The sequence below is a fragment of the Perca flavescens genome, chromosome 23 (assembly GCF_004354835.1).
Source record: "Perca flavescens isolate YP-PL-M2 chromosome 23, PFLA_1.0, whole genome shotgun sequence".
NCBI lineage: Eukaryota > Metazoa > Chordata > Actinopteri > Perciformes > Percidae > Perca > Perca flavescens.
In genome coordinates, this window is record NC_041353.1 from 7019176 (window position 1) to 7046327 (window position 27152).

The window sequence follows — 27152 nt, forward strand, 5'->3', positions numbered from 1 at the left end:
ACTTTACTGGCTATGTCTCAATTGTTTTTGCGAGTAACCAACTCGGGTACTCTAGCTATATAATTCAATGTGAGTACACAAATGTTGAAATGACAAAAAATGCCCATCCCTAGTAGCTGTGATAAATTAGCCTGAAGCTAATGCTTACCGGTTCAGGAGAAAATAAGCCAACTCTGCGTCCTTTTGGGATCTAAGCTGTCTCCATCTTTCAAATACATCTCCAATATTTACCAGGGGGTTGTTACGTCTCTGGTCACGCAACTGTTAGAAACATGCTGTTTTCTTTTTTTTATGTCATGTAGAATCTATCTCCGTTGATCCTGTTCGTTTGTTTGCTGCTTTCATGGCTGTACTACCGTTACAGCTGTAGCGTGCTGGGTTTACATTTTTACAGGTATATCTGGCAACCCGGCCTGCCTGTCAAACTGGGCCGTTGATAACAACACACAGATCAAAACATAAACATAAATTCCGTCACGGAATGTAAATTTCAAAAAGAAAAAATACTGACATTAGCATTGTTGTCAGAAAAGATAGTATTTCAGTTTAACATGTTTCCTTAATATCTGATGAGGCATTGGTGTCATTTTTGGATTTATTACAGTACAAATATTACATATTGGACCTTTAAGTTTATTACTTCTTACATACATTTTAATAATATTATACCAGTGTTTTCATCATGGTGTCTACAACATGTATCCATCCTGTGTGGGCTTTCAGGACAACACACATTTATATAAGCCAGATACAGGTAACAATACTACAAAAAGTCCAAAAATAAAGAAATCTACTAACTCATCCTGTGGGCAGCTATGACTGGCTGCTGTATAGACAGATAATACATGATAAAAACACAGTTGTAAAAACATAAAATATGTCTTCATCGGAGAAGATATAACTGTTGACAAATCCTGCACATTAATAAACAGAAGAGTCTTATATTATTACAACTGTGTTATATTATTTTGCTATGAGCCTGTTTTTATACCAGTATTCAGTTAAGGTGGCGGAGTTATAGTTGTGGCCAAATACATTAATAAACACAAATGTTCATTATAGTTTGTTATAGACCATTTAATAAATGTTTCATGCTGCGTATAGGTTCAAATAAAGTGTAACCGAAATATAATAAGAAGTTTTTAGGCTGCAAGTCATTGTGTTGAAAGATTTTAGGATATTGATTTAGAAATTAATAATAGGCTATTATAAATTCTCTAATATGCGCTAACCCTTTTAACCACCACAAATCTGAATCAACTGGATTTGATTTACTTCTATAGAAATATGGAACATGTATGTAACCCATAACCTGTTTTGCTTGAATGCATCTGTGATTCATAATATATATATTTTTTAAATAAATAAATAAAACACGCACCTTCGCAACTGATCTCCATAAAGCCGTCAGATGACAGGGTATTTAAACGTGTCCGCGAGGTGACGATGGCACACATCCAGTTGGCTCCGGTCCCTCCGTGAAGCCCCTAGCAGAGACCCCACGGCCCGTAGATGAAGACGGATAACGGGGTGCAGACGGCTGGTTTCAGCGGGAGGAAGCAGAGTCTGATCGAGGATGCCCGCAGGGAGCGCAGCAGCGGCTCGGCGGGCTCCCCGGGGCCCCCGGGGCCCTCCCGGTACGGAGACAGCTTCGTGTTCGACGAGAAGGACGGCAGGGTAACTCTGAACGTCCTGTTCTCTCTCAGCAATGAGAAAAACGCCGGATTCTTCAAAACTGGGAAAATATTTGAGGTAAGCCTCAAATTCAGATGTTTGACTTGTGTTAAAGTATAGCCTAAAAAAATATTGCATTTAAGATCCAAATCAAGGTAAAGTCCAGAAGAAGCTATTACTACTAGTAGAAAGATGTAGCCTACTTAAAGTTTCAAAAGTAAATGAACTTTCAGGGTTATTGTAGGCTAAATTATATTATTAGCCCATAATTTACAGAGGGAATGGGGGGTTACAACAGCTAGCCTACAATATTTCTTCTGAAATACAGTGGAGTAGGAGTAGAAAGTAACATTAAAATGGGAGTATTCGAGTAGAGTACAAGTACCTCAAAGTTGTGCTTAAGTAAAGTACTAGAGTACATGTATTTAGTTACTTTTCACCACTGCAAATAGGTCTATTACATTTGAGTCATATTTGTAACATTAAATAAAAAATCAGCTCTAATCCATCATTTTGACCATATAGATGTGAGTTTTATTCACAACGATAATAATAATAATTGGAAAACTATACCATGAGGTACTGCAGATTACTGATGTAAACAATTCTTAAACAGCAATCAGAAACATTACTAACATTCATTCATTAATATGAACGAATAATGAACAGATTTGATCCTTCTAAGATATTTCCATGAATTTCAGGCTCCGATCTTTCATTTTGGATTTGGGTTATAGATTTTGTCTTAAAGAATGGGCAAAATAAAATCCCTAAAAGGCATCACCTGAGCCTTTAACTTCCAACAAATGCAAGTAAATAACCACCCGACTGATTAGTGACAAGATATTACTCGGTCAACTATTATTAAATGAAGGCCGAGTGGAAATTGTAGCTTGGATTTCAATAAATGAATGCAAAATACGTACATTTTCAGCATGACAATAACTAAACTAAAGGCCATTGAGTTTCTCCTCAGTGCCAAGACCTTGATTATCGGCCTTTTTGTGTGTGAATTTTTGACATCTTTTGCTCTTTGTTTTTGTATCCCTTCACAGACGTTTGAAGCAAAACTTCTCCACATCGAAAGCCGACCGGGGAGGAAGTCAAAGAACAGCATGACAGACCTGGAGCTGTTCATGAAGTGTGAAGTTCACAGCTCTGACCTGGACGCTTTCATCAACTCACTGAAGAGAGTGGTGGACGACGTTCGCTCCATACCAGAGGAAAAAGGTTTTTATTATTCCCCTAATGCTTTTTAATTAGACTAGTGAGGTACGCCCATGTTAGGGCATGATATGCAATGTTACAGGCTTACTTATTAAATAATTTCCACCTTTAATGGATAGGACCGAACCCTGGACCTTTTGTGTCGAGGCATACACCTCTATATATGTGTGCCTGCCCCAACAACTGAGCTAACCAATGTGAATATTCTTTTTTTTTTTACGATTATTTTTGGGCTATTCCGCTTTTAGTTGATAGGACAGCTAGGTGAGAAAGGGGAAAGAGAGGAGGAAGACACGCAGGAAGTCGTCAAAGGTCGGATTCGAACCCTGGACCTCTGCGTCAAGGCATAGAGTGTGCCTGCTCTACCAACTGAGCCAACCCAGCCACACAATGATGTTTTTTTTAATGTAATATGATAATAAGGCCAATTACAAAAGCACTAATTCATTATTTTTCCTCCCACAGTTCCATGGTTTCCCCAACAGATAAAAGATCTCGACAGATGCAACATGTTAATAACCAAATTTGATCCGGACATGGACCAGGACCATCCAGTGAGCGTTTACATATCTGCTGCAAATCTTTAAATCATATTTATCAGGAAAACACTCAGCTTATTTGTACTAAGTTAACATCTTTCTTCTGCAGGGATACAGCGATTCAGAATACAGAAAAAGACGGGCTTTCATATGTGAGCTAGCCTCCACTTACAAACAGTGAGTTAGATCTTTATTTATCTTCATTGAGCACTATGTATCACTCAAATATTCTCTCATAAATTAATTTTCTTTGTCACAGGGGAGACCCGTTGCCCATTGTGGAGTACACAGCAGAGGAAGTATTCACATGGTGAGAATGGGCTGCACAGTCCTGCATGTTATAAATGCAGACGCACAGTGGAAGATGATTAAAGTACAATGTGTTGTTGTGTTAAAAGGAGGGAGGTTTACCGGCAGCTGCGGAGTATTTACCCCGGTCTGGCCTGCAGGCAGTTCATGGACGGGCTGCAGCAGCTGGAGGAAGAGTGTGGCTACGGAGAGGACCGCATCCCTCAGCTTAGAGAGGTTTCTGCCTTCCTGAAAGGTGGTCTTCAAACGATAATACACACTGAAAAAGTAAAATAAATGAATGTTTGTGCTCTAAAAAGCTCCTGCAAAAGTAGAATTATGAGAGATTTTGGTCTCTTATATAACAGTATAAACATATAACAGTGAAAAGGTAAAATCAAGAAACATTTCCGACGATAAAAGGTAACAGAGATAGAAAAAGTAAAAAAAAATGAAGAATGCTTAAAAAGACATATATATTAAATATGAGTCAAAGTCATAATACTGCAAAAGAACTACTCAAGCAATGCAGATATTACATTGCTACATGTCCTTATAGACATGTGTAACCTTATTTAAATATGGCTAAATAACAATGAGCTTCTTTGGGAATCATGCTACTGTACAAACTGAGACAGGGAGATAGCGATGGAGGGACATTTAATTTTTTTAATGTACATACATACATCTGTAAGTACATACATATGTACATGTAGAAGTATGTACATGTAGAAGTATGTGCATAGATCTTGCTTTGATGGCAGCTAGGAAATGCTTAGCTTAGCTAATGGAAAGCTTCCAAATCGCCAGCAATAGTCCACTGGTGGAATGAACTCTCAAGTTATTTTGTTATGGACAGCATTTATTAGAAGAGTAAAGACATAACCTCTGACATTTTGAAGTTATGGCAATCTCATAAAGAATTTGACTATATGAATTTTTACATTAATGGACTATGACAACAAAGTATTGTCTGTTTTGTCCTTTTGTGAAGGACTTGAAATATGAGGAATGAGATATATGTATGAAATTACTTCCCATTGTTTTTGCAAAAAAAAAGAAAAGAAAGATGAACAAATGTGGAACAACAATGCCAAAAATGAATTTGACTTTGAGGTCATATCTTCACACATCTGTTGGCTCTACTTCCTCGGAGCTCCATCCCAGTGTGTTTGACAGCGTTTCTGCTCCTTTCAGAGAAAACTGGTTTCCAGCTGCGTCCAGTAGCCGGCCTGCTGTCAGCCAGAGACTTTCTGACCAGTTTGGCCTTCCGGGTGTTTCAGTGCACACAGTACATCCGTCACTCCTCAGCGCCCATGCACTCCCCTGAGCCGTGAGTCATGGTTTTCTGGGACCCAACTTATTTATTCATGTACTCAGCTGCTTTACCTTTCATTGACTCAGTTCCATCTGCCCTGACAGGGACTGCTGCCATGAACTACTCGGCCATATTCCCATGCTGGCAGATAAAGAATTCGCCCAGTTTTCACAGGTAACTGCACTCTGTTCTTTGATTTGACATAATCAGAGTGCAATCCAGTATTATCAACTTTCATTTGAATCCATTTGAACTATTTCAGGAGATTGGACTTGCCTCGCTCGGAGCTTCAGATGAAGACATCCAGAAACTGTCAACGGTAGGTTTTTATTACTATTTTAAACCTGAAATTAGATTTTAATGCCACCTGAAATGTAATTTGAATACATTCAGACATACAATACTTTTGTATTGGCAGTTCTTCATCACGAGAATAGGAAAATTACACAATTTTATATAAAGTCTGTACATTTCATCCTCTTTGTTTTTAAACACTTTACACAACATATATTTCACATATTTTTCATGTTTTGTGGTACATTTCTATTTTACATTTATGATTTTGGCCTCCTGGAGTATTTTTTTTTCCTTGTATGTGAAACACTTGGACCGGTTTTTGATTCAGTCATGTCAAATATTGAAAGAGAAGCTTTTAATATCGGAGGGAAACACAGGCTCTCTTAACGGATCTTTCCTGCCATCTAGTGGCTTAAATAAATGACTGCACATTATGTTTGATCCTGCTCTCTACATCTGCCGAAACCTTTTTTATTGTGCTCTGTCTTTACAGTTATATTGGTTCACTGTGGAGTTTGGCCTCTGCAAGCAGAACGGAACAGTGAAAGCTTACGGCGCCGGACTCCTGTCATCTTATGGAGAGCTTGTTGTGAGTTCACACACAAGTATTTTTTGCTGCATATTCATTTTTGCGTGGTGTGCTGACAGTCTTTGACCTGTCCCTTCCAGTACGCTCTGTCTAATGAGCCGGAGTACAAGCCGTTTAACCCGGAGGAGACAGCAGTGCAGCCGTACCAGGACCAAACATACCAGCCTGTTTACTTTGTGTCCGAAAGCTTTGAGGATGCAAAGACTAAGATGAGGTATTCCTTTTATTTATTGCTGTTGGGTGCTAACTGTGTTCATTTAGCTGGATTCGGACATTGACATTACATTAAAACTGTTATAAATGTAATGTTGCTTGTTCAAATCAAACACTGCACATTGTATTCTGGAACTATTTGTGGAACCAACATCTCTACTAAGTCCAAGGTTTTTTATTAAACCATGACCACAATCTCAATTAATTACTTTATCCTAAGGCTAAACAGAATTTACAGTAAATTGTTTAGTTGTCTAATGTTAAAGAGAAATATTTTATAACACTTTAATACTTACATATAAAATGCAATATAATATTCTTCCTTGAGCAAGTTCTGAATACTTTTATATATTACAATGACAAAGTTAGCAGAGTATACATTCAATACATACGTAGATTTTAAGAGCATGGTTTTAGTTTTAATTCAGTTAATATTCTTTGACTTCATTTTAACTTTATTGTTTACTAATGGCCTTCTTTAGGAATTTATTTCTCACACACCTTATCTTGTTTTTTATGATTTCCTATAAAAATTCAATTTCCCAATGGAATAAATAAAGTCTATAGATGGTGGCAAATTGAGGGGGAATTAAATCACGAGTTATCCTGTGAAGTTTTCTTGTAAATAAAGTTTGTGTAAACATGCAGTTTTTCTCTCCGAAAGCCTGAAAACCAGACGAATCTGCAAGCTCATGTTTCATTTGCTCCGGCAGATATAATATATATAATATATAATATTTGAGAAATATTGTGACCAGGCAGCCGTTTTTTCCCCTGCTTCCAAACGGGCCAAGCACCGCCCCAGCTTGGGTGTGTTGCTCTGACTGGTTTTAGGTCTATTTAATTGCGTCCAGAGGGAAACAGGGACCTGTTCCTAAAAACATTGCTCCATAGGACTACTTGTGGTCAAATGTGCCTTTAATGAGTTGACACACCTTAGTAAGAGACTTAGGAGTTTTTTCCTAATATCTGTCACACATCTGTATCTCTGCATCTGTTTATACTCTGCATTCATTCCCTCCCACAGGAGATACTCTGCAACCATCAAGCGCCCCTTTGCAGTTCGCTACGACCCCTTTACCTGCAGCGTGGAGGTTCTGGATCAGCCCGGCAAGATCCAAAACGCTCTGAGCCAGATGAGAGAAGAACTGAAGACCCTTCACAGCGCCTTGGAGACATTCAGCTCATCTTAGGACCGGGAACAGATTTTCAGAGCAGAGAGAGAAAAGGATGAACATTTGAACATTGTATAAGAGATCTACTAATATGAACACAAAGGCAATCAAAATGTAGTCAGGTTTGTGAGGTTCCACATGACTAATTGTTTGCGTGTATAATTTATTATGTAAAAAGAAATACATGTTTATTTTCATGAAAAAGTTTCAAAACATTTCAGAGAAACAGAAACGTATTAAGATACTTTACTGCAGTAAAATCTTACTTAAGTAAAGGTATGTAACTATTATCAGCAATATTTACTTCAAGTAGAAATGTTCCCTGTCAGTGTTTTCCTATTATATTTGATGTTTCTGAAAATATAATTGCTGCATTAATGTGTATGTTGCATTTTACTGCTGTAGATGTTTAAGGTTGTGCTCATTTGAACTCCTTTATATACGGTTGGGTAGTTTAATCTACAAAAGTCTGTCCATGGTGTCAGAAAAACAGCCCTGTTTTCTGCTTTGTGACAAAGCATTTTCAAGATGCTTTCTAAAGATTTTATTTAGCTTAAGAAGTAGGAGACTTTTCTCAATTGTCTTCTAAAGGAACCTTTTCAGTTTATTAGAAAAATTCAAATTCGAATTTGAAGATAAATGGTTTTCACTGGACAGGAAGGGTATAAAAATTATAATCTCAAAAGTAATTAAACTAAGTAGTGTTCAAAGGGATCTGGCCAACTGGTCTGCGCTGCCGGCATCGCTACGGTCCACGATTGCTGTTGTTAAAATGAACATAGTTCCTTGTGTGAATTTCTTAAGTACAATGATCCCCTGACGCCCACCAATACATTTCTGGAAGAAACGTGATACCTTAATTCGGCAGTATATTTGGAATAATAAATAACCTAGGCTAAAATACTCTACACTGCAACGTACCACAAGCATGGGAGGCCTGGCCCTCCCCAACTTTAAAATATATCGCAGAGCCTTTCAACTATGGGCCCTCAGAGTGTGGATGGACCCCTCATCTACAGTTCCATGGAGAGAAATAGAGCAAAATCTCACTGGTAGTCTGAGACTGTAAGACCTCGCCTTTGCAGGTGTGTGTCCAAAAAAGTGTATGCTAGCCTATGGCCCTATTATCACCAACACATTGACCAACTTTAAACAAGTGGAGAAGCAACTACGCTACACCAATAAGTGGCATTTGAATACCCCAATATGGCACAATGCACACTTAATGTCTGGTAAGAAACCCTTTGCTTGTGACCAGTGGAGTGACAGAGGTATTTATACTTTAGACCAGCTATTCAATGAGAAAGGTATGTTGAATTTTGAAGACCTCAGAGCTAGTTTTGAAGTCCCCAGGTCATCCCTCTCCTTTTATCTTCACTTAAGATCAGCCCTAAAATGTTATGGAGTGTCATGGGGAATTACATGGTTTGTTGATTTTCCTGTGAGAGGATTAGTGTATAAGATTTATGCTAAACTGATCCATAGGAGAACTCCCAATAGTAAAGAAATGGGAGCGAGAGCTGAGCCCTGAGGGGACCGCAATTAATTGGGAGACAGTTTGGGACAACATCCACTGTTCCAAGAACCCAGATCCACTTCAACATATGTCATAGGACATATTGGACTCCTCAGAAGAGATACGTCTCTAAAGCCAGTCCCACTCCCTATTGCACATTCTGTCAACCTGAACAAACTGGAACTTTCCTGCATATGGTCTGGGAATGTGAACAGGTGCATGAGTTCTGGAATAAAACATCAATAATATCTGATGTGATAGGATGTTGAATTCCTGCTGACCCGATTGTTTTGTTACTTAATGACGACTCTAAATTACACCTGCTTGGGAGACAGAGGAAAATCTGGCTAGCCGGCTCAACTGCAACCAAGAAAATTATAGCTCAACGCTGGCTCCCCCCTCACTCGCTTTGTATAAAACATTGGTTAGCGTATTTTCTAGACATAGCTATGCTTGAGCTCTCTACAGCAAGGATTAACAAGGCCAAAACATCGACTATCAACCTATGGAAAAGCACAGCAGCACAAATATCAGACCTAATGACCTCAGCGGCACGAGAAATAGAGCGTGACTAGGCAAGGTGTGATTTCTGTTTGTTTATTAGTTCTGTTTTCCTCGAGACCGCAGAGGGTGGGGGGGTGGTAGAGGGTTTTTGTTCTTGTTCAATTTGTGTTTTTCTGTTCTGTATGTCTAATGATAAAAAATTATTAAAAAAATTGATCTTAAAAAGTAATTAAGTAATTAAACTAAAATAAGTAAAAATTACAATATGTAGAAAGTAGTACACTGAATTTGTACTTGAGTACAGTACTTACTTAGTAAATGCACTTAGTTACATTCCACCACGGAAGATAGAAAAGGTGCTGAAGAGAAGTGTTGTTCACTGTTTGCCAGAAGGAATAAGAGAGAGAGAGAGAGAGAGAGAGAGAGAGAGAGAGAGAGAGACAGAGAGAGAGAGACACTACAATACAGAGCTTGTAGGCTAGCTTTTAATTCCAAACCAACTATTTCCATTTGGAAAATTCTTGTAACCCATTTATCTTCATGTGTTATTAAGCAAAAGGGAAGGAGCTAATTATGAATGATTTAAGTATCATGTTCCCTCTGCTGGTCAAGGCCAGAGCCAACACTGATGCCAAGCACATCCATAGGGCCAGGTCACCGGGACCTCACAGTCAACCACAGCACGGTCCGCAGGGCTGCACTGCTGACAGATGCTCTTCTCTCTTTATTTCTCTTTCTCTGTGCAACTGCAGAATTTGGCCTTCAGAGTTTTTTGATGGACATCCAGCGTTCAGATCTCCACACAGGCGACAATGCATATCAGAGCTGCGCACGTCAAAGCTTTTCCCTTAAAAAAAAAAGAAAAGACAAATCATCTCCATCTGCAGGACTCATAACACATCAGCACCATCACCACGGTGGCTGGCCAACCCTCCCATTGGCCACCTTGTGTTGGGAAGCTTTCCCTTTCCCATAATTCCACTGTACCGTAAATCAAGCCCTGCTCCGGCCTCCCTAGGAAACCCTGTGTTTGTGGAGTAGAAAAAAATGTGTGTGTGTGTGTGTGTGTGTGAAGAGAGAGGAGGGGGGGGGATTAAGCAAGTGGAGGGAAAGAGTAATCTCCTGCTTCATAAGTGTGTGCGGTCGGGGACAGACAGACAGACAGACACACACACACACACACACACACACACACAGTGAGCTTTCTTTCTTCTAGAACTTGATTGTTTCTCAATTTTTTCGATCTCTCTGCATGTGTCAGATGATCGGCGGGGGGGGGACTGCGAGAGACACACACGCACTCTCTCTCTCTCTCTCTCCAAGCAAAAGTCAAACACTTTATAATTTCTTCTATCTCATTCAACATCCAGCACTCTTAAATCCACAAATCCCCCCACGATACCACCGCCAGGATCAGAATCTGCTGAGCGCTAAACAAAAGCAGGTTGCCGGGGCAACAGGATGACCTGTAAGGGATCCAGCTAGATTCTTGTGCTTCGAGTAGTCGCCGCAAATCCCAAACGCTGTATCATCCTGACTCCAACCATAAGTGTTTCCTTTATTGATGTCAGGGCCATCCCATCCCTACACTGGCTTGGTTGCCTGCTCAGGGCTGGAAGCAGGGTCATGAGGTTCACTTTGTCCTCAGGCCTGAGAACTCAAAAAGAAAGATACTAAATTAAATATGAGTGAATCGGGTGATTTAAGGTCTGACAAAAAACTACTAGCTTTGTCAATAGTTAACAAATTGTTTACCAATGCTTCATTGATCAGTTAAAAGCCATTAAAAGGGCCAGACAGTTACACATTTTTAAAAGTACTGAGCTGGACCAACACCTCTAAAGCTGACCGATAAACACGTCAGACCTCTATAGTTAAATTCATACAGAAAGACAAATGTAAACAACTGTTTGTGGTTTTAGGAGAAGTTTGCAACATTTCTGTTGAATTTCAGGCTAAAGAACTGCGATACAAGGTGGACAGCAAGATAAAATGATCAGGGGATTGTTAGAGAAAGTCCCTAGATGTATTTGCCAACACTGCAACATCTGGAAGTCCGAGCATTACAGCCTAAAAACAAAGCTGCATCTATATATATAACAATAAGACACCAAGGCAATATGAAAAGGATTGAGGCCTAATGTGGCATCTTCTGGTTCTGGCAAGATCACAACCTTGTTATTTTAAAGAAAAAAACAAAATCAAGAACATCACCACACACAAGGCAGAGGCGAGTCCCAGAGGCTGGACTGCAATGGACTTCTCCAGGAGAAAAACACACCTGGAAAACCAACATAACCTGGCGCAGCCATAGGACTAATGTGCTAGCCAGGTAGCTCCTGTAGGGGGATGAGGTTCAACTTTTGGCCAAGGATAAGGAATAATAGAGGCTTATGTCCCACACTAGACACATAGGAATAACTAAGTATGTAAGAGGTTATTGGTTGGTGTGTTTTCTCACTTTGTGCAAAGCAAGGCCAGCTGTTTCCCCCTTGTTCCAGTCTTTATGCTAAGCTAGGCTAAACACATCCTGATTCCTCATTTAAAAATAACTTGTGGGTTGCCAGGTCATGAAAACATCTGGTTGGCTGTTTTTTTTATTTATTATTATTGTCCTCCAGCATGACGGTTGCTTTCTCTTTTGAGCTAGCTTTTCAGTTCATTAGGATGACTCCTTCTATGACCCACAATTATTGAATGCTTGTGGGTTTCTCACTTTCGAATTAGTCATCAAGTCTGCAGTTATAAATATTAATAAGTCATTAATAACGGGTCATGACTTTCTCATTTCTAGTAAGCCAGAGACTAAACACTTTGCAATCATTTGATTTTTTAATGACTTCTGTCTTAATTATAAAAAATGTGTACATATATATTAACCATTAACAAAGCCGTTGGTTACAACTTTTGTCTTCTTAGAAAGTGATTGTGAGAAAATCCTCATCCTGTAGCTGTAGTTTAGATGATCGACAAACTACTCAAAAGTAGTGAAGGAGCACTTTTCGGCTGACTCTCTTCTGCTCATCAAGATCAGCATAATCGCTTCATTCTGGGAAAAGTATTGCACATCAAACCAGGCGTGAGATTAAATCAAACACCAGCCTCAAAGAGCTCTAATCTCTTTCTTTGTTTCCCTTCATATCATACTCCTCATTATTTTTATTTGCTCCCTTTTTGTTGAGCCTGGGCTTAAAGTTGGCAGGGCCGCTGAAGAATTATCTGAGGGGGGAGATTTGGAGAAAGTTGGTGAGGATTTCAAGATGGTCTGATCTCCCTTTCACAGTTTATTAGTAGTTCACACACACCACAAGAGATCAAAACTGTTTGTGAGGAACAAAAGCTTCATTCAGGTTACATCAAAGGTAACAGAGGATGCCCGGGGCAGTGACATCTGAGGACGTGCTTCCAGGAAAGAGGTGAGTTTGTAAGGTCTCCAAGATGGATCATATGTTGTAGAAATCAGCTCAAAGACAAATATTCATGCCATTCTGCTCATCAGCCATCAGATGGTGTCCTTGAGTCACTGGGATTTGTGAAGCCACTGAGATTCATTACTCACGTTTGAGATAAAGTTGGCTCCGTTAGCAATTCCAGTGCCCTCTGAGGGAGCTTTCATACTCCTTGTAAAATGTTCAGTGTGCACGGATGAAAATGGCAGCTTCTTGCATCTGACATTGACATCTCCCGTGTTATATGCAGCTGCTACAGCACCACTAGCACCTGAAGCACAGCAAACGTAGAGTGGAGACCACATTGGACTTGTTCAAACAAAAGCGTGAAGCAGGAGAGCAGTAGCATGTTATCCTTTGTGGATGGCGGTTAACGCGTCCTGTCCAAGAAATATACGAGGTTGGCGAACGAGTTTGAAAGAGTGGAGGTCTCCACGGCCTCTTCTTGCTGCGTTCTGTCGTGCAGGGCGTCGCTGTATAATACAACATAGTTTTTCAGCTGGCATATACATTAATAAAAGTACAACAAATGGGTCTGTTAAACACCCGAGTATGAATGCAGATTTATCCAACGTTGCACCATTGAAGATTAATTACATCTGTGGAAACAAGTGATCAGCTGTCACCTAGAATGATTCATGATCAAGTTAATTAAATGAGTGCTCGCTGTAGCTTAGCGGGCATATGACTGCCATGAAAATGGAGATGGTGGTTTCTCACACATGGCATTCCTGTGTAAGTACAATGAGTCCTTGTTTTACCAGAGGGCATTACAAGTTCCTGCCAAATGATCCCTTGTCTCCCATGTTTGGTCTTTGGAGCATTGATAATTATTCGCCAAGGTAAGGTGATGCGCATCTCTTCCTCTCCGTGCATCCTCAGGAAGCGCTCACTTTGCATGCCATGGAGTTGGAGATGACCTGAAATGGCCTCTTACTATGATTACATGTACAACCCCGGCGTCCCCTGCAGTGTTTGTCTAACAGCTGGAGCACGTCCAGACCTCATATTTTCCCCTCATCCTAACCTTCCAGTTTTCTTCAGCCCATACCAAGATATATTATTGATATAATTCAGAGTCTGTCATTGATAATGAGGAAATTGAGAAACAGTCTGAGAGAGAACACCTGAAGTACGGTGATCATGTTGGCCGGTGAAGTGGAGAGCTGGCACTGACGCATCGATGCATTCCTTTGAAGTACAGCTTTCTTGGCACGACATAACAGACAGCTGATGTAACTTACTCTTAAGAGAAAAAGAAAAATGAGCTCTCCGCAGAGCAACAACCAGCGCGCTGTTTCCAATCCACCTTTATTTATAAAGCACTTTAAAAACAACATAGTTGACCAAAGTGCTGAACACAATCTAAAATAAGCAATAACATATAGTAGTGACACAATAGAACAATAAAATAGCAATACAAAAGAATTCTAAAAAGAAAAACAGCCTCAAAAATCATCCCTCAAACTGAGTTAAAAGCCAAAGAAAATAAATGAGTTTTAAGACGAGATTTAAAAACGGGAAGAGACAGTTCATTCCAGAGTCTCGGAGCTGCCACTGCAAACGCACGATCACCCCTGGATTTACGTTTGGTCTTAGGGATGACCAGTAGTGCCTGGTCCGCTGACCGGAGCAAACGAGAGGGGGTATAGGGTACAATCAAATCGGACAAATACTTGGGGGCCAAATCATGCAGACATTTAAAAACAAATAAAAGAATTTTAAAATCTGTGCGAAAATGCACAGGAAGCCACTGGAGAGATTGGAGGATAGGTGTGATATGATCAAATTTTCGAGTTCCAGTTAAAAGACGAGCAGCTGCATTTTGAACCAATTGTAATCGTGCCATATTAGATTTGCTAATGCCAGTGTAGAGTGCATTGCAATAATCTAAACGAGTAGTTCTTCCTGCTTCTGTTTATCTGAAGCAGACCTGAAGGGGTAGTCAGAAATGAAAAAGAACAAAGCTCAAGCATGCAGCCAATTTCCATCAAATTCCATAAAAACTCAGAAGATACTCAGAAAAATATTTATTTTATTGGACATTTACTAGAATAGAAACACTAAGATCAGTTATCCACCATGACAGGTGCTGTACAGATGTCTACATTTCAGTTATCCAGAAGCAAAGTTTCCTGTCACCACCAATCACACATAGCGGGAGCGTCCGGTGCCAGCTGAGGCCCGATCCTACCGTGGCCGATCCGATCATCACTGGCTGTAATGACATCAGTGTGTGATATGAGACTGGAGCTCGAGAGAACATTTTACACATAATTATCTGGACTGTGAAAAGCATCTCACTCACCTGTGGGTGGCCAAGATGGTGGATGAGTAACTGACTGCAGATCTTTCCTGGACATCCAGTGGTGGCAAAGAGGTTTTCGTTGGCTCGAGACCACCTGAGAAAAACTCATCTTTAAATGTCATCACACAAACTTTTAAAATTTGGAAATTTACTGGCATTTTTGTACATTAAAAACAACTGAGTGGTGACTGACCACAGTCCATTGACAGAATGGCCTGCTGGGTCACCAAGTCATAGAAGCGAATTGTTCCCTTCTTTAAATGTCATCACACAAAACTTTTAAAATTTGGAAATTTACACCAATCCAATCTGCTGACATGAGTGGTGACTGACCACAGTCCACTGACAGAATGGCCTGCTGGGTCACCAGGTCATAGAAGTGAATTGTTCCCTTCTTTAAATGTCATCACACAAGCTTTTAAAATTTGGAAATTTGCTGGCATTTTTGTACATTAAAAACAACTAGCAATCAATTCAAATCCATGTGAAAATGTTTTATCTGCATGCAAAACTTAAAAGGGCCTTTTGGAGCTTTTTAATTGGGGTTGAACGAGGTACTTATCCCTAGTCTGTGTATTACAGTAGATGGCTAAGCAATGAACTGCAGTGGATAGATCCCCACAGCAAAAGGTATTTCAGCCACCTAAAAATCAATATCAGTTTAGTGTACACTATATAAAGCAGTCAAAGAATTCTAAATATAGCATACACTTGAACTGATATACATTTTTTTAGGTAGTCCTTCTTTTAGGTTTAGCAGCACATTTCTTAGCTTCTGTGTCGGTACTTCTTCCTGCTTCTCCAAACTGGGGGCATGCCGACCGCCATCTACTGTAGCTAATACACTGACTGGATAAGTACCTCATACAACCCCACTATAAAAGATCCAAACTATTTATTTGAGCTCTTGAAATAGCAAGTTTTGGGTGCATGGAGACATAAAATCCAGGTTAAAATCTGTTAAAAAAAAGTTTCTTGTTGTAAATTGTTGAAAAATGAAAACAAAAAGCCTTACAAAAAAAAAAAAAAAAAAAAAAACAATCAATGAATTTCTCTTACCTGAATAACCTTGCTTTATCTATGTGGGCTGGTCTTTTTTCCTGAGGGTAACTGCAAAGAATAAAAACAAGGACAGCCCATTGTGTGCCATCATCCCGATTCAATAAGTCACGCACCATCAATAGAATATTACCCATGCTCCCTTGCTTACCTGGAGCGAGTTATGTCCCAGATGAGCCAGTCGTTGCCTGCCACAGCACCGACTTTAATTGTGTTTGTGAGGCACCAATCCGCTGACATGAGTGGTGACTGACCACAGTCCACTGACAGAATGGCCTGCTGGGTCACCAGGTCATAGAAGCGAATTGTTCCCTTCTTCTCTGCCACCATTAACTGGAGAGGACAGATGGGTCTTTTAAACCGGTATTTATAGTTCATGTTGCCATGATGGGTGCATCCATTTCAGCTCTGTTCTGGATTACAATCATTACAACATTTTGATTTACGGGACAAAATTTGCAATATAATGTTCATAATCAATGAACATTTTGAATAAAGTCATTATACCTGTACCTGAGATTTGACATTGCCACAAGAAGCAACCTTACCGTTATCCTTGTTTATATTTTTGGCATTGTGTATATTTTGGATTTGGTGGACTTTTGGATATCGGTTTATTTTTATTTTTATCCCATTATTGATATTTTATATTTGCACTATTTCCTAATTTGTACTGCAACTGCTGCAGAACAATTTATTTGGGATGAATAAAGTTCCATTTTATTAGTCATCCATCTGTTTTCAATACCCGCTTGTTCTCAGTCAGGGTCATACAGAGTTTGTACCAGCACGCAATGGTAGAGATACTGTGAGTGTGTGCAAATGATCAGGTTTGTTGGACAGCATGACTAATGAATGAGGTCAGGGGCATGGGAGGGCAACCTTCCTACATGAGGTGCATTGACGCCGGGCTCCCATAATGGAGGATAACCAAATTACCTGGCCGGTCATCTAATGGCCACTTGGCTTTAAACACTGAGACACCTCACCTAAAGTTACATTCTGCAGTTCACCTGACCTCATACCTGACTATGTGATTGGAGTTCAGTGTGTACTAATTCATGAGTTTGACCTCAGAATACTGTATAAGCATGTATCTAAAAACAAACCCCTCCTACCTTAAAGGCTTCCTCTGGGTGCCAGCACACACTGATGCCAGGAGAGCCAAGTCTGAGATTAGTGCTTTCATTTCCATCCAGGTCCCACACCCTGTAGGAATAAATTCAGATGAGCATTAAAACTAAAATATAACTGATGGGACAAAGTGATTGTATAACCTAGTATGCTTTTAGTGGTTCCAAACTTGCAAAATTCAAGTTTTATAAGTGTTTGTACCAGTTTTATTATAAACTGAAATTGTTGTGAGAATTATTTGCAAGGTTATTGTGAAGGGGTTAACAAACACAGGATTTTTAATCAGTTCTCATTAGTAATGTTACGGATTGATTGGACTTGATGTGTGAACCACTCTTGGCCTAAAATCCAAAACAAAATCCACTACCTCTTAATTAACAAAAAAGATGGGGTTTTAGAGCCCTTCCAAAAATAGCATTGGCATTTGAGCAACCCTGAGAATAATATCTGAAAAGAGTTCACTTTCCCAAGGTTTGTCTTTGTGGTGCTCGATCCAAAACAAAATGACATGGTTCATTGCACAGGTGGCCTAATTGTAACACATATACAGCCTCGATCCTAACAGATATACGGTCACAACTTTCCTCATTACCTTATGCCAAAATAGTCTTAAAAAAATAAAAAAAATAAAGGCATTTCGTAGTTTCTTCTTCTGATGCTTTTTTGACAGAATTCAAGCTCAAGTTCTCAATACAAAACACACGACTATGAGGCTTTCATGGCACACAATGCGGGCAATAATAGTCAACAAGTTTTCATCCAACTTCATGTTTGCTCCTAATTGATCTAACTTCTGCTTGTTGTGCGCAAGTGATGTTCAGGGTTCTTTGTTTTTCCAGGAAAAGAGGGCTCTATTCTCAGATCTGAGCCCTGAGCTGTGAAGACAGACAGACTTATGCTGGACTCCTCTTTCAGGGAAAACGCCAGCCTCACATTACATTGAGCTATGATAGTAAGGGCAGGAGGGGGTGGGGTGTGTGGGGGACATCACCCTCGCCTGAGTCGGCGTTACGCTCCACTCACATTACAGCAAATGTTTCGCTGTGGGCGGCCGGCTGCCATTCATTTTCTGTAGAGTACAGAAAGGGCAGCAGGATGCATGTCAGCTGAGGAAGAGCAGAGCAGGGAAGTTGAACAGCATCCTGCTTTGTGAAAATGAAACAGAAGGGTTTTGCAAGCAAACGCCACAATGTGTGAGGATTATGACCAATCTTATTTAAATAACGGTTGATTCTAAAGCTAAATAAGACCTATAATAGCAAAAGCAGCTGAGAAAGACCACGGATGTAATGAATCACTTGGATGGAGAGAACTGCGGGTCCTGAGACCTGGATCTATGGTTAACCACATCTGAATGATCCCTGAACAACGAGAGGTGGTGGGGAAGGGGATGTAGTGGTGGGGGGGCTGCAAGTGTTTCTGGGAAAATAAAACAAACGCTTGTGAAGCATGGGAAGGCGCTGACTGATGAGGTCATGCAGAAGACATCATCTAATAAAGCCCAAAAAGTACCTCCAAAGACCATCTAAATGTCAAGTGTGTTGTTGGAGAGATTGATGTCCTCAGTGGTGCGGTGAAGGAGAGGATATGCCCCGTCTCAGATGAAGACCTCAGTAAACACTCAACTTTTCCTGCCTCATCTCCCCTGCAGCAGGATAGAGCCCTGTCGAAACTCTGGGCTTCTTTCCTATGCCCATGTGCAGACTCAGCCAGAGCCTTCACCGTGGAGCATGAGTGAGGCTGAGCAGAGAAAAAAAAAAAAAAAAAAAAAAAAAAGACAAAAACCCCAGACCACATCGGGAAAACAACGACTAAACCCTATTCTTTCAGACCACTAGCCAAGCAGAGCTCAATTGCACGCTACACCACCAACAGCCAAACTGTGGTCAACCACTCTGCCCTTCAAATGGAGAGCACCGGCTCCCCAAAAAAACATGACCTCCGCCAAACGAGGTGAAAGACATGAGACACGAAAACACGCGTGACCACCTCTGATAAAACACTGAGTAATTGCATAATACTACATCAAGCATTAACACTCTGCTTCCATGTACAACAGAGTTGTATTATGTTTTCTAAGTGAGAAAACAGCGAGGCTGTAACGTTACGGTAGGTCAATGTTTCCCATAAGTGGAGGAAACGGGAAACGTTGTTAGCGCTGCATGATCTGATTTATTGTAGAGAGCAGAGTAAATAATTGGAGGTGACTCTCTCGAGGGGGAGAGAACTGGAAGACTCAAACAATATAATCCCATCACAGGGTTGCTCCGGTTGAGGTGCACAATGTTTGCTTCGGCATCCATTTTAACATCCACGCTCAACATTTGATTTTATGTCCATCATTATCGGTTTAAAAAAAGATTCCAGACTTTTACTGTTGAAAGAGTTACTGAAACCAATTGACATATTTATTGGGTTGGCTTGTTTTCCCCATACACCTGGCGAGTTTAGGGATCCCCTTATAATTACAATTAATAGTACAAATTAACAAATTTGGCTAATGGGATAGAACAGTAATTCCCAACCAAGAGACCTTGTACCATGGGGGGGGGGGGGGTACTTCTATAGGGGCCGGGGGATATGGCATGTGGAAAGATTGTGGAGTTGCTAAACTTGAAATTGATTAAAAAAGTATATCCACATATTTATGTTAAGGCTTTAGTGCATACATTTTTGATATTAATAAATGTCCGTTACATTCATGCTGTTGTCAAATGAGTTGCTACAAAGCTAACGAAGACTATCAGCTCCACACAACTCTCTCTGTATTTCTCAGTATGACTATGTTCAGAAGATTGTGTTGTCCGGTGACTTTCCCGCGCAGAAACTCGAGTGAAGATAATTACCTCTTCTGAGGAGTCCATCATGTTTTTTTAATCCTCCATGTCCTCCTTGGCTACTAGCGACTGCGTGGAGGAGAGGTGGGCGGGCGTGCGCAATCACGTAAGGCTTGTATCATGTGGACGCGCCGACGGTGTTGTTGTCATTACTTAGAATTCCTCATGGGGGCGACAGAAACTACGCACTATAGCTTTAAGGAGGAAAATAAACACATAAAATAGGATTATAAAATACTACTTATAACTAGTAAGCTACCAGCTAAGCTATTCAGACTACACAGTACATACCCCATGAAATGAAATAGCAAGCTAAAAGTAATAGCTATGGGCTGAAATAGATATTACTATCTTAAAGTGACAGTTGAAACATATTAAATTGATGAAAATTCTTGAAATAGCTAAAGGTAATGGATACATTATTCAAATAGTTGGCTCAAAGTAATGAATAATACATGTCTAAACACCACATTTACCTAAACCTTGACCATTAAATTGTATGAAAAAAGCTTTATAACTAATGGTGTTAAATAACATCCAGTTTATAATCTATGCATAAGAACACATTTAGAACATGACAAAGTACTTGAGCTGTGGGGGTACGTCAGCCCAAAAAAGGTTTGGATGGGAGAAAGATTGAAAGCATGGATGAGATATGATACTGTTGTAATTTGTTGCCCTTACACAACATAATGAGTTGAGAAAAACCAACGGATTATCACTGAGAACAGGACAAAATGCTTTAAACCACCACATACATAATGCAGCAGCAGCAGCAGCAGCAGGTGTCCGTTGTCCTGAGTTCATCTGCGAACTCAGTCAACCCCAAATCCCCTCAGCATCCTGCAGTGTGCCCTCGTGATCTCTAGGTGGCACATTTCCCCACAGTCTCACCCCGCTCCATCTATACTGATACCATGAGCTGTTTAGACTACGTGAACCAAATGTAAACTCCCCTGAGGGAGTGGAGTTTGGCTCCCCACCTAGATGCAGCAGCATCAGGTTGCATGTTGGCAACAGCCGAGTTCCCACAACTGCAGGGGACAGTGATGACAAAGCTAAGCAAACTTATAGTAGAGGCACTGCTGCCAAACCTAACAGAGTGATGGATAGGTCATGAGCCTTTACATGCAGGCAAACACTCCCCTCCCTCCCTTTCTGCAGGACTAGTTTCCTCCTCTCATATTGAGCCTCAGTTTGTGTGGGCTGACTGGAAGGTCCTCTCCTGTTAACTTGATCTATTCCTTGTTCCGCCTCTGTCTTCCTCCCGTGTCCCATATTTTCTCAACTTGACAGAATTTAAATCTTTCAGCACATGGAGCGCACTCCTGTTTTCTCTGGCCGGTCAGCGGAGGCAGAGGAAGAGGAGAGTGAACAGGAGTGGAGGAGATTCAGACAGGCTAATGTGGCCGCACAAGGCACTGTGCAGGACAGGACAATCATCAAGTCGGTGACTGTCAAAGTGTCACCACTTGATGTGGCTACCTGGCTATTAGGCGACACGGGCTAAGTTAGAACGGTTCAAATAACAAGTTTTGTTTCATTCATTAAGACTTTTTTTTTTTTTTTTGTGACAGCCCACACTGATTTATCTTTAAATGTTGTTCTAGTTCCAGCTTCTTGAATGTGATGATTGGCTGCTTTTCTCTGTTTTGCATCATTGTAAACTGAACATGTTGAGGTTTTGGAGTGTTGGTCAGAAAGAGGAAGCCATTTGAAGATGTCACATTGGACTCTGGGAAACTGTGCAGCACATTTTCCACAATTTTCTAACATTTAACAACCACTAATTGACAAAATGGGGGGCAGGGGGGTGTCCCTGAGGTGACCCTGGCCGCTGACACATATTTTCCCTCCTCTAGAATTAATTGAAAAGGAAAATTTGGGGACCGTGTTATAGGTCCTCCTTAGAAAGGAAAATGTTCTGCAGCTAATTGGATTTCCATATTTAACCAATTAGCTAGAAAAGCTACAAAGCAGCTCTGTGCCGCACAGAGAGCACCGGAGCATGTTGTGCTTAGCATCATGTTTCACTGTGGAAACACAGTCAGGACGTTATGCACCATTAACAGAGAACAGAACTGAAAATCAGAAGCTGGGAATGCACACACACGGAAATAAAACGGTTCGGACCTGCACGTGTGATCATCGCTGACGGAAGCAATTTGTTTTCCCTCTGTGGGCTCAAACACCAAATGGTTAACGTAGCTGGTGTGGCCCTCCATCACCTAGGAAACAGCATAGAAAAACAAGATGTAAACAAAAACAGGAAACACATGATCAATAAACTGTTAAATTAGCAGTTTCTAGCAAAACTGGGCTTACTAGACAAGCTGCAGCTCTGCTTTCTATGTGCACGGCTACATTTCCTGTTTTACTAAGTACCAAATGTCAGTGCTAAGTAGAAAGAGTTTGATGCCAACTGACAAGCCCAATTCTGGCCAATGTGCTCCAGATGCTGCACTACCTTGACTTCATGTCTATCCTGAAGATCAGAAGTCAGCAGGCGTAGCTTTCGGTCAGCTCCAGCGGTGCAAAATCTGCAAAGAGAAAGGAAGAGGAAAAGAAAGGTGAGAATATAAAAATAAACAGAGAGAGAACATCAAAACAGAGTCAGACTGTACGGACCCAATGACAGACGACATCTCTTCCTACATGCATGCCTGCAGCCGCCTAGACTGACACCTCTGGATGAGAGTGTCAGTGTGTGCGGTAGAAACTTGGACAGTGATCAGTGGAAACGCTGCCAGGGAGATTCTAATTGCAAGCTAAGATAAACACAGAGAAAAACAAGATTCCTCACGCCATTTACGCAGGTCTCTGTTCAAAAACCTGTGTGGACTTTCCCTCTAATCAGTCGTAGTATACACCAGTGTCTGCAATTATTCACACAATTACACTAACTCACTTATGACAAGAAAAACACACATATCACCAGAATAAACAGACAGCGGTTTACACATTTTCAGTCGCAGGCACAGATGGATTTGGCATGATGTCACTACAAACACCCTTAACGTGCTTCAGGGTATTACTGCTACAGTAGATTAGATTATATTAGGACAGGCCTTCTAACCCTACAACTTAGTGTTGTACTTTGGAGTAAAGTATGGAACACTTTCCGGCCCTTTTTACTTTAATGTCAAAGCCATTTTCTTTATTGATCTCCTCGTGTTATACACTAAAAGTCACTATTAAAAGAGAAACACAAGTGAATTTCAGCTTTGTTGTTGTAATTGAGCACTACAGTGCACACAATAACACAAGACGAGATCAATAAAGAAAATGGCTTTGACATTAAAGTGTTGGTGTTGCTTTAGTCCAAGACAGAAATGAGAGACAAGAGTTTATCAATTCCTAGGTTTATCAATTCCTAGGTGATGTCACCACAAAGTAAAGTCAACCAGGAGATCTTTTTGGGGGAGAGGGATCATCATTAAGTGTAAAACTAGGGCTGTCAAACGATTACTTTTTAAAAAATTGCGATTAATCGCAGAATTTCTCAAGATTAATCGCATGTTTTATCACATGATTAAAATTCTATTATTTTGCATTTCAGAACTGTTTATAAGTACATATTAACAATGGAAAGTAATTATTACCAGTGTATCTTGACTGGAAATCAAATGTGAGCAAAGTGACTTTATGAACTTGATTTTAAGATTTGTATTTGTTTATTAATTATTTATTTACTGTAAACAAAAGAAAAATGTGTGAATCTAGTCACACATTTGAATCTAGAGTCAATATTGGGGTATTTTTTTTTTTTGCAATACCGGTGCTAAAGTGGTACTTTTAAAACGGTACCGGTGCCTTAACGGTGTCTGAACCGATACTTTTTAAGAAAGTTCAAAAAAAGAAGGGTACTAAACAACAGTTGGCGACATTAAAGAACGGCTTGTTTATTGCTAAGGCCATATGGTCAAAATTAAATGATTTAATAATAATGTAATAACTATAACAATAACTTATTTCACCAGTAAATAGCTGTTGAACGACAAAAACAACCACCAGATGGGAAAAGGGCATTTAACAATAACATTGAATGCACCACGAGGCTGTAGGGTACCAGTTTAATTGAATGCACCGGCAGCTGCAGACTGTTACATCCTGATGTCGGAATCCTCTACAGTGAAATACAGACACCGTTTAGCTTTAGCTGTCAGCATTGTAACCGTGTTTAATCCAGCTACTAGCTACTAGTCACGTGCAGCGATGTTACTGTTGTTCCACACATCCTCTTTAAAAAAATATATATATATACTTCCAAGCAGATGTAACATTTTCTTTCCACAACAGCTCTTTTTCACTCCTTGTAAGCTTGATTTTTCCATTGTATGCTGAACAAATCTGCTCTGAGAAGGATTGTGATTGGTCAGTAATTAAATAAAGGCTGTGACTTGTCAGATGGGGTAGATTGTTTGTCTTTGCAATCAGCCATGCCACAGCAAGTTGTTTATTCTCTAACAAGCAGTAAATTGTAGTGCACAATGGTGGGCCTAGTTTGTCTTATTATTAGATTGCATTGAATGATATGTGACACCGCACAACTGTAGATTGCAAAGTAAATGCTGAAATTCGATATGTGTTCTAACTGTTAGTTCTTTCTAACTAAAGTTAGTTGTTATGTGTGGTCTTGTCTAGTCTTTGTAGGATTAATTATTCTGCACATCTTCCCATTACAAGTTGCTGTGGTGGATGGTGGCAGCGCTGCAGCTCGAGCCCCCTCTCCTCCTCTCCTCTCTCTAACTCTCTCTGGGCCCCCACTTGAGGCAAGACCGTGAGAATGTTATACTTTTCCTGGAAGGCACGGCTACGTGCAGATCGATGGGAGGGATGGAACCTGAGTGGGTAGTCATCAGTGCAATAACATGTGCGCACGTCACAGGGCTGGCTCGAGGGCCCCGTGGAGTAAACCACAGAAGGCCAGGAATTATCGCTGCCTTTCCTTTTCAATTACAGAAAGCTTAAACACCTCCGGGGGGATCGTGGAACCTTCCCATCCACCACTCCAATTAGGAGGAAACTCTTGCTTTCTAACAATCTACAGTTGGGCTACTTCCCTCTTGTCCAAGGCCACCTGAAATAACTTGGCTCACATCCTGGCAGCTGCAGCGTGACAGTGAGGCAGCGATGACTTTTTTTCACTCAGCGTGTCTACTGTGCTTTCTTCACAACTGCCTCTTGTTCTAGTCAATAGACGAGTGTTTGTGAATATTTATACTGTTGTGTTTAAAGACACAGATGTCAGGTTTCTGATGTGGGAGTGAAGTATGACACCTTGACACCTCCTTATCCTATTACAGTAGTCTGATGACCCCTTACATAACAAGAGGCGCTAGAGCTGTAGATGTCCCACAATAAACACCATCTTATATTTAAAACAGCCAATTGTGCTAATAAAGTCATAACTTAAACTGATTGACTCCGCTAATGCAGCACCTCTTCACATAAAATATGGACGGCTTAGCTGGTAGAGAGGCATGTCCGTTGAATGTAGAGTTGGTGGTTTGATCCCCAGCTCCTGTTGTTCACAGTGTTCTTGAGCAAGACACTGAATCCCCAACTGATGCATTTGTAAGGGGAAGAATGAAAGTTGCATTGGATAAAAGCATCTGCCAATTTATTTGAAATGTATATTTCTGTCGCCTCTATTTTTGTCAAGGTTCAATAGGTGCTGTGTGGTAACACAAAATGCTGAAAGAAAGGATTAAAAAAGGATAGATAGATTATATCTAGATAGTAGGGCTGCTCCCTCTTAGTCGATTGGTCGACTAATCGGTCGTTTTGGTCTTAGTCAACTTAGATTTCTTTAGTCGATTAGTCACGTTTTATGCTTTTTTCATGCTGAATGACTTATTTCCAAGAAACGTACGAGCACATCTCCGGTAAACACAAGAATTAAAATGGTGCTTTTGCATGACTCTTTGTGGAGAAACTCAGATCTACAGACCTGTCGATTAAATCCACTAATCAATTAGTCGATACAACTGAATGAGTGTTAGTCGACTAAGAATTTCTTTAATCGAGCACAGCCCTACTAGATAGATTGCATTTCACTATGCAATTCTGTCTGCCAAGGACACGATCCTGGAAAAATGAAGGCTCGCTAGTACCCTAGCTAACACTGACAGCCAGAAACAAACATCTATAATCTATTGTCTGTTTGATAATCTTAACAAAAGAACACATTTTCTTGTTGTGGCCTTTCTAAAAATGAGCCGTGGTAAGAGTTAGCAAGTTGAAAAGTTGTCTACTTTCACTTTAAAAGGTGCTCTAAGCCAGTGGTTCCCAACCTTTTTTCCTTGGCCCCCCCTACTTATGTCTAAGAAAAGCTGAGCCCCGAAACCAAAGTTGAGGTAACTCTAGAGATAGAGCCTTACTTTCTTTTTTGATACAGAGGAGTTAGCAGGACTTTTACGTTTCTCCGCCATGTTTCATTCATAAAATAGTGATGCCGTGGCGGCAGAAAAAACCTGGAAAAAACCAGGATACAACAAAATATATTGTTTTTCATACAGACTTTTGAATACATAATTTATATACATACATTATCATAATTTGTTTAACAATATTTTTTTTTTACCTCAACCTCAAACCAGATAAAGACTTGCGCCCCCCCTGTGATCTTTGCCGCCCCCCCTGGGGGTGCCCGGACCCCAGGTTGGGAACCACTGCTCTAAGCGATGTTGGGTGATGGCACTTCTCGTTGACGTTCAAAGTATTTTCAAACATAGCGAGGCTAGCTCGCCCCTCCCTCCTCCTCATCCCGTCCCCTCTCCCTCCCTTCCGTGCTTACGCGCACCAACCCCACCCCCAAATCCTTCTTGTCGGTTATTTGCTGGAACGCTGGAAGACTGTTTGTTATGTTTGATGGTGCAGGTTGGCCAGTTTGTTTTTGTTGCCGTTTGTGGAGCCTGGGCTGTCTACAGAGACCACACTTTTTACAGTGTGTTCAGGGGACAGGCAGCTAGCAGATAGTGAGGAGATGTTTGATGTTTTTTGGCACATACAGATGCGGCAAA

The 27152-nt window shown here is 40.5% G+C and overlaps 2 protein-coding genes across 5 annotated transcripts in view; one reads left to right on the plus strand and one right to left on the minus strand.

The window, feature by feature from the left end:
- The first annotated feature begins 1512 nt into the window (after positions 1-1512).
- th2 (tyrosine hydroxylase 2) lies at positions 1513-7555 on the plus strand. Its single transcript, XM_028570430.1, has 12 exons — positions 1513-1752; positions 2730-2904; positions 3367-3455; positions 3550-3617; positions 3700-3750; positions 3839-3984; positions 4926-5061; positions 5151-5220; positions 5309-5365; positions 5837-5932; positions 6013-6146; positions 7173-7555. Exons 1-12 carry the CDS (start codon positions 1513-1515, stop codon positions 7336-7338), a joined length of 1428 nt encoding a protein of 475 aa, XP_028426231.1. The 3' UTR covers positions 7339-7555.
- Positions 7556-14804: 7249 nt separating this feature from the next.
- nup37 (nucleoporin 37) overlaps positions 14805-27152 on the minus strand; it is a 36811-nt gene continuing 24463 nt past the window's right edge. For all 4 annotated transcript variants that reach the window (XM_028570483.1, XM_028570486.1, XM_028570482.1 and 1 more), the window contains exons 4-10: positions 22595-22667; positions 22261-22355; positions 17275-17365; positions 16308-16489; positions 16157-16207; positions 15098-15191; positions 14805-15007 (exon numbers count right to left, since the gene is read on the minus strand). In XM_028570483.1, coding sequence (XP_028426284.1) covers positions 14894-15007; positions 15098-15191; positions 16157-16207; positions 16308-16489; positions 17275-17365; positions 22261-22355; positions 22595-22667 — 700 coding nt within the window. In that variant the 3' untranslated portion in view covers positions 14805-14893. The remainder of the gene's footprint in view (positions 15008-15097; positions 15192-16156; positions 16208-16307; positions 16490-17274; positions 17366-22260; positions 22356-22594; positions 22668-27152) is intronic.

What these genes read in the sequence shown, in the direction of transcription:
- th2 (XM_028570430.1), top strand. Translation starts at nt 1,513, where the DNA reads ATGAAGACGGATAACGGGGTGCAGACGGCTGGTTTCAGCGGGAGGAAG. An exon ending in ACATGGACCAGGACCATCCA is followed by an intron (nt 3,456 to 3,549) that starts GTGAGCGTTTAC and finishes TTTCTTCTGCAG; the next exon opens with GGATACAGCGATTCAGAATA. An exon ending in GATGCAAAGACTAAGATGAG is followed by an intron (nt 6,147 to 7,172) that starts GTATTCCTTTTA and finishes TCCCTCCCACAG; the next exon opens with GAGATACTCTGCAACCATCA.